The 20,633-nt window shown below is 38.2% G+C and overlaps 5 protein-coding genes across 6 annotated transcripts in view; 3 read left to right on the top strand and 2 right to left on the bottom strand.

Annotated features, from left to right (window-relative positions):
• The window catches only part of LOC103524374, a 39,700-nt gene extending 35,979 nt beyond the window's left edge, over positions 1–3,721 (bottom strand). The window contains exon 1 of the mRNA XM_026833489.1: positions 3,490–3,721. The gene's annotated coding sequence lies outside the window, so the exon portion shown is untranslated. The remainder of the gene's footprint in view (positions 1–3,489) is intronic.
• LOC103524379 (zinc finger autosomal protein-like) lies at positions 1,445–7,771 on the top strand. Its single transcript, XM_008489392.2, has 4 exons — positions 1,445–1,910; positions 4,197–4,970; positions 5,510–5,570; positions 7,340–7,771. The coding sequence occupies exons 1-4, from the start codon at positions 1,599–1,601 to the stop codon at positions 7,687–7,689; spliced, it is 1,497 nt and encodes a 498-aa protein (XP_008487614.2). The 5' UTR covers positions 1,445–1,598; the 3' UTR covers positions 7,690–7,771.
• Positions 4,097–20,347, top strand: LOC113473948 (putative uncharacterized protein DDB_G0279653). 2 transcript variants are annotated; one of them, XM_026833487.1, is made up of 2 exons: positions 4,097–5,320; positions 20,045–20,347. In XM_026833487.1, the coding sequence occupies exon 1, from the start codon at positions 4,119–4,121 to the stop codon at positions 4,992–4,994; it is 876 nt and encodes a 291-aa protein (XP_026689288.1). In that variant the 5' UTR covers positions 4,097–4,118; the 3' UTR covers positions 4,995–5,320; positions 20,045–20,347. The 2 variants fall into 2 exon arrangements, 1 of the variants encoding a protein (XP_026689288.1); XR_003395722.1 differs by lacking the exon at positions 4,097–5,320 and adding an exon at positions 19,332–19,495.
• LOC103524380 lies at positions 10,665–13,241 on the top strand. The gene is made up of 3 exons (XM_026833485.1): positions 10,665–11,340; positions 11,603–11,912; positions 12,163–13,241. Exons 1-3 carry the CDS (start codon positions 10,840–10,842, stop codon positions 12,555–12,557), a joined length of 1,206 nt encoding a protein of 401 aa, XP_026689286.1. The 5' UTR covers positions 10,665–10,839; the 3' UTR covers positions 12,558–13,241.
• LOC103524381 (early growth response protein 1-like) lies at positions 12,957–14,107 on the bottom strand. The gene has a single exon (XM_026833497.1). The coding sequence runs from the start codon at positions 13,736–13,738 to the stop codon at positions 13,442–13,444; it is 297 nt and encodes a 98-aa protein (XP_026689298.1). The 5' UTR covers positions 13,739–14,107; the 3' UTR covers positions 12,957–13,441.
• Positions 20,348–20,633: the final 286 nt, after the last annotated feature.

Genomic DNA, 20,633 nt, shown 5'->3' on the forward strand with positions numbered 1-20,633 from the left:
ATTCAGTGAGATGTTTTTCCAATCACACAATTTTTTTTCCTCCAAAAGTACAAAAACTACAAAATTCTAATTATTGTAAACAATAAAAAAGTAAAAAGAAAATAATGATATGTTTGTATACTTATTTTCCAAACAAAAATGTTTTGTTTACTTTCATGACTAGCATTAAAAGAAAGAAAAAAAATTGCGAAGTTTTTGAAAAGTTACAAAAAAACTAAATTGTTGAGTTTGTGTTTCTTTTTGTCATCTTTTACTCTTAAGTTCTCTTTCTGTTGTCACTATGAAATTTCAGCAAATGTGTACTGAAAAAGAGACTCTAGAATGTCTGGGGTTCGACAAAACTTGATTTTTTCCCAAGTTGAAAACCTCATCCATCTAATGTTGCAAAGCTGAATGAAAACAATATTATTTTCAATAACCGTCTCCATCCTGTTCCTACTTTTTCAGAGTTTACCGAAGCCGACTACATTTGTTACCACTGTAACGACTTCGTTCTCGCCTGGAAAGTTCCCTCTCTTAAGTATAACTTGAATGCTTCTTCGTCGAAGGAGATTCTCAAGAATTTGCCTTTCTCTATGTGGGATAGGGAAAAGCAAAAATTACCTTGAAAGTTCCCGTCTTGTAGTACAATTTTTTATGTAAATAAAAGTTGGTGAATTTTGCATTACCTATGCCTATGACTTGCTTGTTTTTGTTTGTTACACAAACTTTGAGGGGAAAAAGACATAGAGAAAATTAAATGAGAATATCGAAGTAATATGATTTACCTGTACATGAAAAAACAAACACATTTGGGCCAAGGTATCCATTTCCATTTCCAATAGCAGGGGTTTCGGTTCATAAATGCGGTCATTATTCATTCTGTTATGAGATCAACTATTTGTAACACTCGCACATAAATGGTAATGGTAATAATATTACTTTTATTGAACAATATTAACAAAATGAGATTAATAACAATTGGAAAAGCAAAATGACAAACATGAAATAAATTGATTTTTTGCTTATCAATTGTTTGTTTTTCTACATAGTAAGTATTCTAAACCCAATGTGGCTAGGTACGGGTGGGGTTAATTTACAATATTTGTATCAGTCCCAGTTGTTGATAAGTAGGGACGTACTCGAGGTTTAGACACTTGGATATTGATGTTGCAGAGTAGATAGGGATTGCCTATTTTACTACCGAGGACGTTCTTGAGGAAGTAATTCGGTTTTGTTCAAATGAAGAAAATAATTTGGTTTTGTTCAAATCTTGTGGCTATGAAATCAACGGGTAGGTTTTCAATAGTTGTACAAAATCCTGTTACTAATGCGCCCCTATGCAAACTTTCCTACAGAACTCATCGTCACTTGCATGTACTGCAGCAAGATCCTCACGTACGAAACAGAAACCATCATGAACCACTGCAAGTTTTGCAAGGTACTTGGATATTGATGTTGAAGAGTAGATAGGGATTGCCTATTTTACTACCGAGGACGTTCTTGAGGAAAGTAATTCGATTTTGTTCAAATGAAGAAAATAATTTGGTTTTGTTCAAATCTTGTGGCCATGAAATCAACGGGTAGGTTTTCAATAGTTGTACAAAATCCTGTTACTAATGCGCCCCTATGCAAACTTTCCCACAGAACTCATCGTCACTTGCATGTACTGCAGCAAGATCCTCACGTACGAAACAGAAACCATCATGAACCACTGCAAGTTTTGCAAGGCCGTCTCTCGGCCGACCAAATACCAACGCTACGTGTGCTGCCTATGCTCCAAATATCGACACTCGGACGCTAGCAAAATGCGCTCGCATATACGGACTCACACGAAGGATCGACCGTATAAATGTTTCTACTGCGACTATCGATCCAACGAGCGGTCCAATGTGAAGGCGCATATGATTCGACGACATTCGGTCAAGCCGTAGATACGCCGAGATGCACAATTACCTTGTTTGTACTGCCAGCATAGGACTGAAAAATCCATTTACTCTCGTAGTTTGAACATGACTCTAAACGCGACCTAAAGAAAAGCTATTATACTACCAAATTGTTTTTTTTTTTTTTTTTTTACTTAGGTACTCGTACATTAAATTTGTTATAATAGTCATTAATCCACTCTTGGTCCATAAAGTTTATGAGGAACAAGGCAGGGACCACCTCATCTGTGTACAAACTTACTTATTTTTCAATATCTTTGCTTGCCGTTCATAAATTTCCAACAGTTGAAAATCTGGTATTCTTTTTATATCAATAAAATATTCAGACTTCTTTGGTTCCTGTTTGACATCTTCGTTTAGGCACTGGTCACTGCTCATTTGTGCGTTTAACCTAACCCTAACCTAACACTGGTCACTGCTCATTCGTGCGTTTAACCTAACCCTAGTCACTGCTCATTTGTGCGTTTAACCTAACCCTAACCTAACACTGGTCACTGCTCATTTGTGAAAGTTCCTTTTTGCGTTCAACCTAACCCTACAATAACACTGGTCACTGCTCATTTGTGCGTTTAACCTAATCCTAACCTAACACTTGTCACTGCTCATTTGTGCGTTTAACCTAACCCTAACCTAACACTGGTCACTGCTCATTCGTGCGTTTAACCTAACACTGGTCACTGCTCATTTGTGCGTTTAACCTAACCCTAACCTAACACTGGTCACTGCTCATTTGTGAAAGTTCCTTTTTGCGTTCAACCTAACCCTACAATAACACTGGTCACTGCTCATTTGTGCGTTTAACCTAATCTCTAACCTAACACCCTAGCCTATTGTTGGCGAATAAGAATTTTTTTTTTTTTTTTCATCTTTGTGTTGGTCAACATGGCGATAAGGTAAGATTTCCCGTACGGATTACAGATGGTATCTTCTGTAACCTTCTAAGACCCACTCTTAACTACAGTGTAATAGTAGTGCCTTCTGATTCTACTCAAATGAAACTCCTGAATCCCCCTGAGCTAAACTCTCAAATGTGCCCAAACATATTTGACCAGCCGTTGATTGATGAGGTGAATCTATGTTGTTGAAGCAGAGTGGATGTTTTTCACAACCTGTATAGTGACGTAAAAAAAAATATTCAAAATGAGAATGGACCTGATGTGGGGTTTTGGAGTTTTCTTTGGTTGGCATGCAAAAGGTTAACATAAAACCTGCTGAGGTGTGAGTGCAATTTTTGGTCAACACTGGGATCTTCCACATACCAAGCAAGCACATTACCACTAGATCAATGATGCATATTTTTTTATTATTTTTTTTTTTTGTAAGAGGTTTTACAGATGGTCTTATTGTCCTGAAATCGAAGAGAGAAGGAAGGCAGGATAGGAGAAAGCCAGCTGTTCCAAGAAAGAACATTATCCCATCAGGATAAAATCCGCCCCGGGCGGGAATCAAACCCGCGGCCTAGCACTTACAAGGCAAATGCACTACTAACTAGGCTGGCTGATGCATATTTTTGGTACTCTGTGAGCTACCTATCTTATTTGGATCTCAGCTATAGTCATCTTACCTTTTGAGAATAATGTTTGAGCAAATGGGGTTTGAAATGTAATTTATGATGCCATGACTAGAGTAGGTAACAAGTTTATCTAGTGAAGCACTTTTGATAGAATTTAAGTTTCTGAGGTGGAGAGTTAAATCAGTTAAATGAAAGTGGTTAATCTCTTATAAAGTTATAATATAAAGTTCATAAACTTTGACTTTTAGGTATTTGGGTATTTCTCTTTTTTTTTTTTTTTTTTTTGTTTTTTTAAACCTTTTTACCCTTTCGTTTTCTTTTTTTTTTTTTTTTTTTGTTTGTTTAAAACGTTTTACACTATCGATCTTAAACAAAGCGATATCTGTACTATCGATAGTCATCGATTTTTTTTTTTTCAAGTCAAGGCTCTGTACTGCAGGTAGCCCTGTGTCACAGATTTCAAGATTCCAAAGTTTCATTTTTTGAGAGATATAGGGGTAATTATGCATAAGACACGTCAATGGCAAATTTACTGAAAATTTCTATATAAGAGGAAAAACTTATTTTAAGAGTGTGCTAGATGTAGTTTTGACCGGCGCGAACGACATGTTGTAACACATACTTTTTGCGTTTAACCTAACCCTAACCTAACAACTATACTGGGGAAAATTATCAACGCTATGGAGAATGGTATATTGGATCAGAGGAAGCAGCTACATGAGTTATATATGTATTCACAACACCCACTCTATGCTCAGAACAATAGCTCAGACACTATCTCTTCCTCTACAAGTGACTCAGACTGTGAAACACAACCTGAATATCAAGCCTATCCCCCTCTCCCTACACCTCTAACCTTGCAGCATCAGCTTCATCAATCCAAAGAAAACCTCCATGTACCTCCCAGAGACAAACCTATACACCTCCCTAGCACACCTCAACTCCGAGAGAACACGCTGCTACAAAACCAACAGAAAGACAATCTAGGTCTGCCTACCAATCTACAGCAAGCTTCAAAAGAAAATCTGATGCTGACCCCAAACCAAATGCAACAGAAGGAAAACATTCTCCTGCCCGTGTCAAAGGAGACAAACCATATGGTTCAGCAACAGAAAGAGAACCTGCAACAAAGTCAAGCAATGCAACAAGTTCACTTGCAACACTCCAGTCAGAACAACAAGATGTTCCATACGCTACCTCAGTACCGATACAATTCTATGGATGGTGCCAATCATCGGAAATATAACAACAACAAGAACAATGATGTGCAGTACTTTGATGACTTCCGGATACATCATCAGAACAACAATACCAGCAACCGTATGAAGTATTTCCCTCCGTCTAACCTAGTGGATGATAGTGTACCACTAACACATCATCATAACCATTACACCAGTATGCCTTTCATACACAATCATCAGAATCAATTCCAATCAATGACATTTGAAAACACCTCGCGTAGTAATAACCGCCAGAATAACAAAAACAATAACATTGGCTCCTCAGCAGCTTCGAATAACTACCACAAGAAAGCTCATAGTTTTCACAGTACATAACTAAAACTCCAAGCCACGAGAATAATCTATGTGTTCTGTTAAAATCTCCTACTTTGGAGTATGAATGAATGTAAGGAGGGAGGAGTTTGCTGTGTGCACAAAGCTGGCTCTGTGCTGGAAGATATCCAGATGAGGAGGAATCATAGTAATCTCTCGTCATTATTCCTGACATCTAAGTGGTACACTCACCCTTCTTAGGCAAGAGTCCAGGATGCAAGAGTGTCTTCAAGAAAACATTGCCTGGATATGGAAAACAACTAAAGGAGCCGTCATTCCTGATTAATTTTTATGGAGAGACGTCTTCTTCTCAAAGTATTTCCATGAAGGTTGGTATTGGAACTTCTTGTTGAGGAACCATTATTTTTAGTCTGTTGTGGACTTTGATTGTTAACAAATCGTAGAGTGACGTAGTGCACATCACGCTCATGCATATTTCTGACAAAGATTAACATCTTAAAATTGTTCAGATTACTGAAGATTTTCTGCTATGGAGACTTTTTCCCTCGGGATTTCAGACTCAGAATCGCTCCAATTTGTTAACAGTTGTGTTTAACCAATTGGTCTCTAAATTGGAAGGTAAGTGTGTCAGAGAACAACTTAGGGGAGTTAACTAGCACAAGACTAGATTTAGGTACCGCCCATCTAAAATCATTTATTTTCTCTTTGCTGTTTAATATGTACAACAAAGGTTTTGTAAACCAAATCCAGCAAATTCTTGAAAGTGCACGCCCCGCACTCACAGCTTTGAAACCCTTAAACTCCAATTCTCTCTTCATAATGAAAAGTGTGTCAAACTTTATTTGAATCTTTTCTCTTTACAACTCCAACCTCCAACATTGAAATTTGTTGAATTTCCAGAAAAGTCTGTTAAATTTATTGATTTCTAGCTAGAAAAATAATAGGTAAAATACAAGTGACTGAAAAGGAGATGAAATTTTAGGGTTAGGTTTCCATAAATGTTTGAAATTGATCTTTTATTTTATTTTTCTTTCCTTTTCTCAATGGTACTTGTCAGTAAAATTTCCATGGCTTTCCATTAATTGGTTGATTTTGAAAGTGTTTCTTGCGTAATTATTTTTCTCAACTCCAGGTGTTTTCTCATGAAGGACGATTCCAGTAGAGCATACAACTTGTTATCAGTAGGTACTTAGCTATTTAGGGTAATAGATTTCATTGAATCACTAATACATACTTTATACTCATCATCCTCTGATTCTTTACATTTTTGTTAAGGTCAGACATTGGTTGCCAGGCCAGCAATGGCATGATTGTAAGTTTGATAACTACTTTGGTTAGGCATAATGTGGAATGGATTGTGATCACTGTAGTAACTTAAAACTTGGATCCTTCTTAAATGACACTTGACAAATGTGCCCATATTCTTGATAGTAATCCCAGATTATTAGGTCCATTGTACTTATTTCCTTGTAATCACTGGAGGTTCAGTTAACTTTATGACTCACCAAGGAAAAAAAAAATAATAATAAATAAATAAAGTTCCCAATTAGGTCCAAATCATATGCAAATTTTCTTTGTTCATTACTTAAAACATATTTTTCAAATTTCATTAAAAAAAAAGGACCAAACCATTTGCGAGATATGCAAAACAAATAATTTTATTTAAAAAGCTGCAACATGACCTCTAAAACCATGTTTGGTGTATAATCTAAGAAGCTTTACTAGATTCTCACTTGGTCATCAGAAGGACGTGGGTTCAATCCCAGCCGAGGTATGGAATTTTATCAACCCTTTGAACACAATTAAACAGTTAAATACCACGGAATGTTCACCTATCTCACTGACACGGGAAGTTAGGAACAGGGTTTGAGAATTTGACAAGTTTGAATACTAATGTTGCGGATAACTTTGGTGGTACCAATGAACTTAATGATGGGTGTGAGGTTGCGAATTGTGTTTCTGTGGCTCAAATGGACTTGCTAAATGTTATCTTTGCCGAGGAAATGAAATTGCACTCAACGGGTTGGGTATCCAATTGTACAAAAATGTTGAGTTTCAAACATAACACATTTCTCGGATTTCGAACCCTTAACTTTTTAACTGGAGTTGAGGGAGGAGAGCCAGGCACGGCCAGAGGAATATTGCGCAATGTATCCCCCAGACGGCACAATCTTTTTCAGTTTGTGCAATATATTTTCAACTTTTTGAAAATTACGCAATATATTGCACAACCTTTCAATCTCGCCCTCAGACGCTCAATTTGGACCAATTTTATTGCACAAATCAGAATATTGCACGTCTAGGGGCCGCTTTAGTGACAGTGAATTTACTCCCAAAGGCATTAAGGAAAATAAATTATTATAAACGAAAATTATTTTCCTCCCCAGAGGCTACCTGTATCCACTGTCGACTCCTCCTAGTTCCTACGGCCGAAGAGCTCATGTACCACTGCAAAACGTGCAGCACGGTATCACACCCTAACATCTCGTACAAGTATACCTGCTACGCTTGCGACTATCACACGCTCATGTCCGAAGACATGAAGAAGCACATGCGAAAACACACGGGCGAGAAACCATATAAATGCGAGTACTGTGCGTATAGCTGCACTCAGTCGTCGGCGTTGAAAATTCACGAGCGCAAACATACAGGAGATAAACCATATATATGTCAACAATGCCGGGACACGTTCTCGAGCTTGTATTTGTTTCGCAATCGCTTGCAGAGCCACGGCTGAGTTTTTACGTTTGGAAATGGCTACTGGACCAGACCGGACAGTCTGGAACTTAAAGCCAACTGAATTTTTCTTCATTTCTTGATATTGGTGGCGGTGTCGTTTGAAAATAAAGTCTAGAAGTATTGTTATTTAATTTACAAAATATATCAAAACTTTGTTTTTTACTTTCTATTTCTAATATAGGTAGCAGTTTATGGAAATTCTTATAGCTAATATTTACAGGTGATTTCATATTTTATAATGGTAATAACATTTTAACATGTGCTAGCCTAAAATGTACTAAACAACTCTTGAATAGTGCGGCTAAACTTATTCTTGAATGGTGGGACTAAACATTACCTGAACTCTCTGGGTGCACTTATGTACATCAATAAGATTGTCCGTGACCAACGGGGTTGGTACAGAGGAATATTTCTACATTTATAAGAATAACAGTGGGCTTTTAAAAATATCTACAAAACAACAAATAAAAATTTAAAGACTAAAGTCTAAATCCAAAAGCTTAGGTTTTTATGAAAACTACCCCACAACGGAAAGTTCTACACATGACCACCTGCCTCTGTGGTGTGGTAGTCAAGACGCTCACTTGGTCATCAGAAGGACGTGGGTTCAATCCCAGCCGAGGTATGGAATTTTATCAACCCTTTGAACACAATTAAACAGTTAAATACCACGGAATGTTCACCTATCTCACTGACACGGGAAGTTAGGAACAGGGTTTGAGAATTTGACCACAATAGTACCCTACTGCTGGGGTAAAGGAACCCCTCGATCCTATTCCGAACACGGAATGTAAGGAACATGATTTCAGAATTTGATCACAATAGTACCCCACTGCTCGGGCAAAGGAACTCAGTCCTATTCGGGCAGCAAGGACTATTCGTACGTCAAGTTGCCTATCCACTCCGAGTGTCTGATGACCTTCTCAAACTCGGTCGAACCAGAGGCATTTTTGGCCCCCCACAGAGGCGAAATCATCGGGTAGTCCGCCACCGTTAGGGAAGAATTTTCCGACCGCAGTGGGGACGAATTTTCCAGTAAAGGCGAATTTTCCGACCGCACTGGAGGCGTGTTTTCCGATCGTGATCCTCCCAAGCCGTCTATCCATCGGGTTGAAGTACCTGGTGAGGATTTCTCCGCTTTGTCTTTGGAGCGTTTGATGGCGTAGCGTTCCAATTCGTACGGTGTGCCGAGGCCGAGACTGACCCGGGAGAAGGTGAAATGATCCTCGGTCAGTGTGGGGAACATGATATCAGGTTCTATTGAGCCTGACATTGTGCCTGTTTTTTACCTTATAAAGTATACATATTTGCATACATCGATCGATCTATTGATCGAGAAAGATAATTTACAAGTTTTGAAAATTGTATACCACATTTTTATAGTATTTTTATTATCTAAATTGTCTTTAAATTTATGTGTCTTAATTTCATGTGATAATGAGTCTCACATTCCATTCCTCATTAAATTGCCTTCCTTATAAAAAACTTTTTTGTTCATATTTATTCAGTTGTATCAATTCAAATACTCAATTATTTTAAGATTAGTTTATTTGAGTCAAAAGACTCGTTTTTTTTTTCCTTGTTTTGTAAATAAAGGTGGTGGCTAATATTTAAAAAATGTCTTTGTATAATGTATTGATTTTTTTCATATATATTTATATCTTTTATATAATTTACTTTATTAATTTTAGAAGAGCATTTATATGACCTATTTATTCATGTTTGCAATACCTAACTTATTCGTGTCTTCCATGTGTGTTGTCTTCCTATTCGACTTATCATCATTATTTCTGTACCTACATAACTTTTTATAAGTCTCTTAATTGACTAACTAACTTCAATTCTTTGTGTTAATATTATTAATATTATATGTGACGAAATAAATTTATATTATATTTTTTCAAATGGTTTCATTGCTTTTTTTCCAAGAGCTTTTTATAGAGGGAACTATCAAGTTTGATGGAGGTATCAACTGCTAAGGTCTTATCGTCTCGAAAACGAAGAGACAAGAAAGACAGGATGGGAGAAAACCAGCCGTTCCGAGAACGAACCTTCTCTTTTTGTGAACAGTTCTAGCACTGCCATATGTGCCATATTACCTGTTACAGGTTCCACCTATCATTATACCGAACGCAATAGATGATAGTAAAAATTGAATATTTGGTCTCTTTCCATAGCCTAGACTTCAACTATTCTTATTAGACTTTAGGATCACAGAAGCAGCCTCGCTAAACGGGTGTCTGTCACGGCAGGTGCTGCTGTCTATCTAAGTATATCTAATTTTAAAGTTCATATTTACCTTAGTTTCTGTCCCCGCAAGACTTCCACCCTCCGTTTCTGAGTTGGAACAATTTGCATTCTCCTTCTTCGCCTTAGCGTCTGCCTCGACAGCGGGACTCCGGGGGGATAAAATTCGCCCCGGGCGCTAATGGTACCCGCGAGCTACCGCTTACAAGGCAGGCATGCTACTAACCAAGCTGACTAGGCTGGCTAACTAACCTAGTTTATAAAGATAAACCGGGTTTCAATTAGCTCCTCTGATCTTCATAAGTCCTAATTTTACTTCAGAACATCAGAAGAAACACAAAGTAACACGTAAAGTCTCACATACGACGTTCCTTAACTTTCATGGCCTACCAAGAGCTGTGTCTACACATCTTTCTGCGTCTACATTTAACATTGAACTTTTATTCCAGGATACATATGCGTTCATTGCAAACTATTCCAATCGTACGATGTCGATTCTCTCGTGGACATACTTTTGTTTGTTTATGGTAGTATTCCCACTATAAATATTACATTAAAGAAAAAAAAATCACTTGTGCCGAACTGGGGCCTTAGGCACATCTCATTTGCAGTGTTCAGTATTTATGATTATTGTGTCCAATATCCCTTTTGTTCTTACATTACACTAAGCTACCTAGAATCTAAAATTATTGCATAGGTAGGTACCTACCCTACACTTTTCCCCAGTATCTAACGTGTTGTAGAATTTTCTATTGCAGACCTTGATCCCGCTGGTCAAAAGGGAGACAAAGCAGATACCCCAGCCACCTCAAGTAACAAAACCCCATCCAAGCCAACACCCGTCAGTCCCAACTCTGACCCTGAGCAAGCCACCAACAGCGCCGAAAAAGACATCAACTTTATGACCTACTGTCTCAATAGCGAACGCACCTTAGCCTACCTGAGTGGTAGCAAGGGCAAGACGCCCAACAAAAATAAATCGCCCGGAAAGAAACCTTCTCCCGCCAAAGGGAAGAGGGTCTGTGGAGTGAAGAAACATTTGGGCGGGATAAGACACACCGCACGGCCAACTATCAAGGCGAGACCCATTTCAGAACTTAAACCTACGCGTAGCTCCGAGGCCAAGGGCTTGGTGAAGTTGGAATCTGAGATTCGGGCGCAGCGAGGGATGCTCGCGGGAGGAGAGAATGAGAACGCTAGTGGGGATAAGCAGTCAGAGCCCGACAACGAGATGTCCTGCACCGATTTTGTCGAGGTGAATATGAATGAGACTGCGAACAAGAAAGAAGAAAATAACACCCGGAGTCCCGCTGTCGAGGCAGACGCTAAGGCGAAGAAGGAGAATGCAAATTGTTCCAACTCAGAAACGGAGGGTGGAAGTCTTGCTGGGACAGAAACTAAGGTAAATATGAACTTTGAAATTAGATATACTTAGATAGACAGCAGCACCTGCCGTGACAGACACCCGTTTAGCGACGCTGCTTCTGTGATCCTAAAGTCTAATAAGAATAGTTGAAGTCTAGGCTATGGAAAGAGACCAAATATTCAATTTTTACTATCATCTATTGCATTCGGTATAATGATAGGTGGAACCTGTAACAGGTACCTAATATGGCACATATGGCAGTGCTAGAACACAAACTGGTACCTATTTCCCTTCACAGATAGAAACTCCCAAGGCAAAGAGCACGCCAGCAACTCCTAAGAAAGGATCCAAGAAGAAAAGCCCTAGGAAAGGGAAGCGTAAACACCCGAGCAAGAGCCCTTCCGGCCAAAAAGCTCCAGGAGATCCGCGCAAACGAGGAATCGCGAACGCCAATTCGGAACTGCTCGGGATTCCGATGCTGGAGTTCGGCTGGTGTCGGGAGATCGTGTATAGACGAAGTGCGGATTCTAATTTCGCCGATGTGTACTATCATTCTCCACAGCCGCATTCGAAGAAGTTTCGCTCCAAGTGTCAGATCGGCATTGAACGTAAGTTATTACTTAGCGTTGTTTAACAAATTCGCATTGATCTTTTAGTCGTGTTTTTATCGTTCTTGGAAGTAATTTGATGAAGGTACTATAACTGCTAAGGTCATATCGTCCCGAAATCGAAGAGAGAAGGAGGAAAGGATAGGAGAAAGCCAGCCGTTCCGAGCACAAACGTTATCTGTTTAGGATAAAGTTTGCCTCGGGCGGAAAACACGCTCTTTAGCAACTCCCTATTGGTTGCGTGTTTCAGTGCAAAAGCCCGAGCTGGCCGCCCGCTTCCCCACACTGACCGAGGATCATTTCACCTTCTCCCGGGTCAGTCTCGGCCTCGGCACACCGTACGAATTGGAACGCTACGCCATCAAACGCTCCAAAGACAAAGCGGAGAAATCCTCACCAGGTACTTCAACCCGATGGATAGACGGCTTGGGAGGATCACGATCGGAAAACACGCCTCCAGTGCGGTCGGAAAATTCGCCTTTACTGGAAAATTCGTCCCCACTGCGGTCGGAAAATTCTTCCCTAACGGTGGCGGACTACCCGATGATTTCGCCTCTGTGGGGGGCCAAAAATGCCTCTGGTTCGACCGAGTTTGAGAAGGTCATCAGACACTCGGAGTGGATAGGCAACTTGACGTACGAATAGTCCTTGCTGCCCGAATAGGACTGAGTTCCTTTGCCCGAGCAGTGGGGTACTATTGTGATGAAATTCTGAAATCATGTTCCTTACATTCCGTGTTCGGAATAGGATCGAGGGGTTCCTTTACCCCAACAGTAGGGTACTATTGTGGTCAAATTCTCAAACCCTGTTCCTAACTTCCCGTGTCAGTCCGTGGTATTCAACTGTGGGGTTCAAAGGGTTGATAAAATTCCATATCTCGGCTGGGATTGAACCCACGCCCTTCTGATGACCAAGTGAGCGTCTTGACTACCACACCACAGAGGCAGGTGGTCATTTGTAGAACTTTCCGTTGTGGGTAGTTTTCATAAAAACCTAAGCTTTTGGATTTAGACTTTAGTCTTTAAATTTTTATTTGTTGTTTTGTAGATATTTTTAAAAGCCCACTGTTATTCTTATAAATGTAGAAATATTCCTCTGTATATACCAACCCAGTTGGTCACGGACAATCTTATTGTACATAAGTGCACCCAGAGAGTTCAGGTAATGTTTAGTCCCACCATTCAAGAATAAGTTTAGCCCCACCATTCAAGAGTTGGTTAGTACATTTTAGGCTAGCACATGTTAAAATGTTCTTACCATTATAAAATATGAAATCACCTGTAAATATTAGCTATAAGAATTTCTATACTCTACTACCTATATTAGAAATAGAAAGTAAAAAACAAAGTTTTCCTATATTTTGTAAATTAAATAACAATACTTCTAGACTTTATTTTCAATTGGCAACCAAGCTAAAAAAAGTAAATAAACGACACCGCCACCAATATCAAGAAATGAAGAAAAATTCAGTTGGCTTTAAGTTCCAGACCGTCCGGTCTGGTCCAGTAGCCATTTCCAACCGTGAAAACTCAGCCGTGGCTCTGCAAGTGATTGCGAAACAAATACAAGCTCGAGAACGTGTCCCGGCATTGTTGACATATATATGGTTTATCTCCTGTATGTTTGCGCTCGTGAATTTTCAACGCCGACGACTGAGTGCAGCTATACGCACAGTACTCGCATTTATATGGTTTCTCGCCCGTGTGTTTTCGCATGTGCTTCTTCATGTCTTCGGACATGAGCGTGTGATAGTCGCAAGCGTAGCAGGTATACTTGTACGAGATGTTAGGGCGTGATAGCGTGCTGCACGTTTTGCAATGGTACATGAGCTCTTCGGCCGTAGGAACTAGGAGGAGTCGACAGTGGATACAGGTAGCCTCTGGGGAGGGAAATAATTTTCGTTTATAATAATTTATTTTCCTTGATGCCTTTGGGAGTAAATTCACTGTCACTAAAGCGGCCCCTAGACGTGCAATATTCTGGTTTGAGCAATAAAATTGGTCCAAATTGAGCGTCTGAGGGCGAGATTGAAAGGTTGTGCAATATATTGCGTAATTTCCAAAAAGTTGAAAATACCCTCAACTCGTCCCGTCAACGAGTACTGTTTGCACAATCTGGTTGAACATCTGAGTGTGACATTGCGCTACCATCAATACATTGTGCAACCCGGTTTGCGCAATGATATTGCACGTCTAGGGGCCGCTTTATGACTGCTGTTTTTTTTAAACTAGTCATGTGTAAAGTCTCACATTTAAACTTGGAATTATGTTTTGGCCTCAGAAGAAATGGAAAGAATAATTCGAATTTACAATTTACAGTGTCATGTGTATTTTTGAAACCTTAGATTGTATAATTTGACTTGAAAATGGTTTCCACAATAAAAGAGGAGGAAAAAAAGTTAACTTATGTAAATAATAAATATTTAAATGACTAGATACAATGTTACGTTAGCTACAATAAGTAAATTGTAAATTCGAATTATTCTTTCCATTTCTTCTGAGGCCAAAACATAATTCCAAGTTTAAATGTGAGACTTTACACATGACTAGTTTAAAAAAAACAGCAGTCATAAAGCGGCCCCTAGACGTGCAATATCATTGCGCAAACCGGGTTGCACAATGTATTGATGGTAGCGCAATGTCACACTCAGATGTTCAACCAGATTGTGCAAACAGAGTAGGAAAGTAAAGTACCCAAATAAAAGGGTAAAGTTCAGGAAAATAGAACAGTAAAAACTAACGTAAGTACTTGAGACCAAGATGGTAAGTAGAAGTACCCTAGTAAGGTAAACGGACAGAAGAGCCCTAGTAAACATTAATGCATTAATCATTTCGAGTGCCGACCTGCCGACGCCCAAATCTACGTACCCTTCCCTTCTTCTCGATTCTCGAAGAATCTCGCCAATTTTTTCTTTGAAATTTTAAAATTTCCCGCCATTTCGCGCCCAAAAATAAAAGTTAAAATGGCGGCAAGGCGCGAAACTTTTGAAAAAAGTCAAAATTATGAATGCGAGCGGTGATTGCGTTGAATGATTCAGTTCCTCTTATGGATCACTGAAGTTAAGCAACGTTACCCGTGGTTGGTATACGGATAACTGACTATCTCGACACAATTCACATGCTATTTTCACCCCAGCGGTGATTGCGTGGAATGAATCAGTTCCTCATATGGATCACTGAAGTTAAGCAACGTTACCCGTGGTTGGTATACGGATAACTGACTATCTCGACACAATTCACATGCTATTTTCACCCTGATTCCATCAGGCATCAGGTCAATATTTGAGTAGCTAGGTTGATGGCAAATATTTAGGCCCCCCTGGTCCCATATGTTTTTGGTCTTATTCCACAGAACCCTAAACTCCCCCCAGTCCAAAGCAAAGTAAAACCCGACTTTTGCTATTGAAAAAAAAGGGTACTTGTGCAGAAGTCACGTCCGTGGAATATTGCTACCAAAGGAACTGGCACAAACGAGCAGAGACCAGTGTTATTATAGGGTTAGGTTAAATGCAACAAGGAGTTTTCACAATTAGAGCAGTGATTAGTGTTATCATAGGGTTAGGTTAAACACAAAAAAGAGCTTTTCTTTTTCACGGACGTGACTTCTATATAATTACCAAAAAAAAAGTAAAAACAGCAGAGTTCGAGAATTTTTTTGTGACTTTTTATTGATTTTTTTTTTGCAACAATTTTTTATTATTTTTTGAGTTATAAACAATTTTTAAATTTCATCTAATTTTGTTTTTTTAAACACGTATGTAAAACGGATATTATAATACATTTTTGTTACAAAGAGACACAGGGAAAGAGAAAAAAGTTCGACGGGGTATAATTTAATTATGTACAATTTTTTAAAAAAACAAATTAATAATTTAATGTGGTAGCTATTCGGTACTTTTATTCCTTCAAACTTTGACATTTTTCTGCGGAGAACAAAATTTGAAAATCCCTCCAATTCCAAAAGAGCTGTTTGCTGAAGTTCGCATATGTCAGGTTATTTGACCACTAAGTTTGCAGATGTAAAAATTCCGAATAATTACTATTTCTCTAAATAGGTAATTATAAATAATGATATTAAACTAGGCGAAGACATGGGAAGAAAAAAGATGAAAGTTGTATTTCTGGAACTACATACATGCTCGTAGTTCTTAAGGAAAGATGTTATCTCAGGGTCTAATTATGTAATGCCCGCCTGACAGACCGCGGTCTTACAGACGGTTTGAGCCCGACACCCATATTTATGAACAAAATGCTGGCTCTTAAGTTCGTGCTAAGCATAGTCTCAAGGCATTTGATTGGTCAATTTTGACTTAAATTTTATTTTATTTTTCTTTCCTTTTCTCAATGGTACTTGTCAGTAAAATTTCCATGGCTTTCCATTAATTGGTTGATTTTGAAAGTGTCGTTTAAAGAAGACATTACATTGTATAGGTTCCACTTACTTTGTAATGGAAAATTAATGTTTACGAATACAAAGGAATTATTAGTCCATTTACCTATAGAAAGAAAAAAAAAGTACCTATCCCCTCTTATTAATTTATAGGAAAAGTCTTTTTTCTACATTGAAAGTATTGAAACATTCAATTTTACATTTAAAATTTTGTTTTTGTGATACGTATCTACAAGATTTTTTTATTATTATTATTCAAAAAGCAAAGCCAAAATTTTCAACACTGTCAGGTTTTCTAGGTGAATGTCTTGTAAATCTGCAATCCGTTTGCGTTTGAATTTAGTGCATAATACATGTATATCCTTATTATTTATTTTTTAACTTGTTTTTTGCTGACTGTAAATCTTGAATACTCGCAATATGTTCCTACATTTTGCAAAAAAAAAAAAAGGATTTTTCGAGTTTTCAACGTTGAAAAATATTTAAAATCACCGAAAAAAAATTCGTTTGACTTAATGAATTTTTGTCCCCAGTAAAATTACCTAGATTTTGTAGGTATTATGCAATCAGAGGAAAAGAAACCTTTTTCTTTCCAATATTCTATCAATTTTTACTAAACGCAGTAATTGTATACCTACGTACTTAGCATAGCTGTTTTGTAGTAGAATAAAATACTGTAGTAGTACAATAAAATTGTGTTTGAGGTGAATAATTATTGTAAACGTGTGTCCAAACATGGTCGATCAACGCCGAGCTGAATCTAATTCAATGTATATCAAGGCACTTTGAACTGTTCAGTCGACATCGATCGGTTTTGTGTGGACACGCCTAAAGAATTATGTTATTCTAAGTTTATGTACCTATACCTATTTGTGTTTTATGAACAATTGTGTTGAAGTTTAACTTGACTCTCGTACGACATCGATCGGTTATGTGTGGACACACCTAAAGAATTATGTTATTCTAAGTTTATTTGTGTTTTATGAACAATTGTGTTGAAGTTTAACTTGACTCTCGTCCGCGCCTGAGTCTTCTATATTTGATCCTTAAAGCTTCTTTTTCTGCCCATTTTAATTCCCTCTTCGTCTGCTAAATAAAGATATGGCCAAAGTAGGGCTTTTCACTTGTTTAGGTATAAATTAAGAACAAAATAAGGAAAGTCAATATTGTCTTTTAAAAAGAAGCCCGTTTTATCTAAAGACACATTTTGTACCTATTAAATTGATCGTTTTGGTATGTAAGTAGGTATTTTTAAAAACTAAATTAGGAAAATTTGTGATATTCCTTTTTTGTGTGTGCATTCAAATGCTGTTCTTCCTCATCTGTCCACAAATCCGATTTTCACCTGGAACTTTTTTATTATTTATTTATTATCACTTGCGTTACCTACTTACCTACATCAAGCAAGACATGTTTTGTCCAAAATGAAAGTTGTAACCAGCCTAGTTCGATTTTCACCCGGAACTTTTTTATTATTTATTTATTTATTTATTATCACTTGCGTTACCTACTTACCTACATCAAGCAAGACATGTTTTGTCCAAAATGAAAGTTGTAACCAGCCTGGTTAGCTTGGTTGATAGATCGTCTGCCTTATAAGCGCTAGGCCGCGGGTTCCATTCCCGCCCGGGGCGGATTTTATCCTGAACTGATAATATTCGTTCTCGGAACAGCTGCATGGCTTTCTCCTATCCTCTCTTTTTTCGATTTCGGGACGATAAGACCTTAGCAGTTACAGTTCCCTCTATCAAACCTTTAAAAAAAAAGTTGGATGTACTTGATTCTACCATTTCTATTTTTAAAATTAGTTTAATTTGCCTTCTGATTTCAACAAAACATGTATTACATCGACATGATTTTGAGTGGATCTTTCATTACTCGGTGAAAACTGTCAGTTGTGAGATTCGAACCAGCGACCTCCTAGTCACGAGGCCTAGTAGGCGATCTACATTACTGCATGATCTCATATCATTAACCCCCCAGGTCTACGTTCTACTGTTGACAGGCACATGGGACTTCTACAATCTGAAATATCTTAAAAACTAATTATTCAATGGGGGGAAATGAAAACAGATCGCTTTTTTTGTTTTACAATATTATTTTATTCACTACCATACCGGGTTTCGCCAGTTACGGCATCTTCCAACCCAGTTGGTCACGGACAATCTTATTGATGTACATAAGTGCACCCAGAGAGTTCAGGTAATGTTTAGTCCCAGTTAGCTTGGTTGATAGATCAAAATTGACCAGCCTAGTTAGCTTGGTTGATAGATCGTCTGCCTTATAAGCGCTAGGCCGCGGGTTCCATTCCCGCCCGGGGCGGATTTTATCCTGAACTGATGATGTTCGTTCTCGGAACAGCTGCATGGCTTTCTCCTATCCTGTCTTTTTTCGATTTCGGGACGATAAGATCTTAGCAGTTACAGTTCCCTCTATCAAACCTTTAAAAAAAAGTTGGATGTACTTGATTCTACCATTTCTATTTTTAAAATTAGTTTAATTTGGCTTCTGATTTCAACAAAACATGTATTACATCGACATAGTTTTGAGTGGATCTTTCATTACTCGGTGAAAACTGTCAGTTGTGAGATTCGAACCAGCGACCTCCTAGTCACGAGGCCTAGTAGGCGATCTACATTACTGCATGATCTCATATCATTAACCCCCCCAGGTCTCCGTTCTCCTGTTGACAGGCACATGGGACTTCTACAATCTGAAATATCTTAAAAACTAATTATTCAATGGGGGAAAATGAAAACAGATCGCTTTTTTTGTTTTACAATATTATTGTATTCAGTACCATACCGGGTTTCGCCAGTTACGGCATCTTCATACCACTGAAGATGCCGTAACTGGCGAAACCCGTCAAGACGCTCACTTGGTCATCAGAAGGACGTGGGTTCAATCCCAGCCGAGGTATGGAATTTTATCAACCTTTTGAACACAATTAAACAGTTAAATACCACGGAATGTTCACCTATCTCACTGACACGGGAAGTTAGGAACAGGGTTTGAGAATTTGACCAGTCCAGTTGAATTTCGTTCGAATACTAATGTTGCGGATAACTTTGGTGGTATCAATGAAATTAATGATGGCTGTAAGGTTGCGAATTGTGTTTCGCTGTGGCTCAAGTGGACTTGCTAAATGTTATCTTTGCCGAGGAAATGAAATTGCACTCAACGGGTTGCAGTAGGTAAGATTCTCAATTTGAGTTTAACCCATCAACTTGTATGCGACCAAGTGTATTGCACCCAATGGAGACTGGTTACCGGTAAATACCTATGCTGGAACGTAAGTACAACTTGTTGTCAAGAATATGTTGTTCTAATGTGATGCAGCTAGTAAGATTTTCATTTGGATTTTAACACTTGCATGTGACCAAGCACCAAGAGTATTGCTATCGTGGGAGATTGGTTACACGTAAGCACGCTGGAGTGTATAACTTTTGTCGTCAAGAATGTGTTGTTCTGCTGTGTCATTTATATCATAATACACAAACAGGCAAACACAAGGTGTCATTGGTGAGTCAAAGCCTGCCCAGTCAGCATGGAGAGTAGCGTGTCTGCTAAACTTTACTTGACAAAAATACAAAGTGCAGGAGCTAATTTGAAATGTGGGACAGATGGAGCAACAAATTGTTTATATCAACTGCTCTCAATACCTACCTACTTCTGAGAGTTCTGAGTAAATAATTTGAGAGTACAGAGTAGGTACCTACCTATGTATTGTGTTTTTTTTTCAGATAAAAATGGCTGTTTGGATAGAAAGTCATCCCCTGATTGAAACACAGAAAGGAATCATGTGTGAGCTGGACGTGGATTGTACAAAACTTGGGAAAAAACTCAAGACGTCAAAAATGTGCAAACTTGAGGAAAAGTCTCAAATGTATCATCATATAAAGTCACATGCCAAAAGCTCCGTTATCTGATTTTTGGTGTATTGGCTTGCTCATTGACATCTCAACAGAATTTGTTTGAAGTTGCGGACACATGTTGAGTATCTAATTTGGAAATGTTCAATTGGGATACATACAGTTCATCAAAAATTCTCAATTTAAAATTTACTTTTGCCGTTGTAAATAGTTTTTAAATCTTCATTTTTTTTTCTTTTTTTTTTTTAATTTAAATCTAATAAATTTACCTAGATTATCTACCTAAGTACACAATTTTTTCCCTTCCTTTTTTTCATTAAGTACCTACCTAAATGTTTTAATTTTCAGCATAAGAACTCACAGTGTTTACCATGTTGGTTTTACAAGGATACAAATTCACCCAACTCCAGTTGAGGGAGGTGGTGTTGTGAGATTTTATCCTGGCGACAGAATCAAATTG

The sequence above is a fragment of the Diaphorina citri genome, unplaced genomic scaffold (genome assembly GCF_000475195.1).
Source record: "Diaphorina citri unplaced genomic scaffold, Diaci psyllid genome assembly version 1.1 scaffold95, whole genome shotgun sequence".
NCBI lineage: Eukaryota > Metazoa > Arthropoda > Insecta > Hemiptera > Psyllidae > Diaphorina > Diaphorina citri.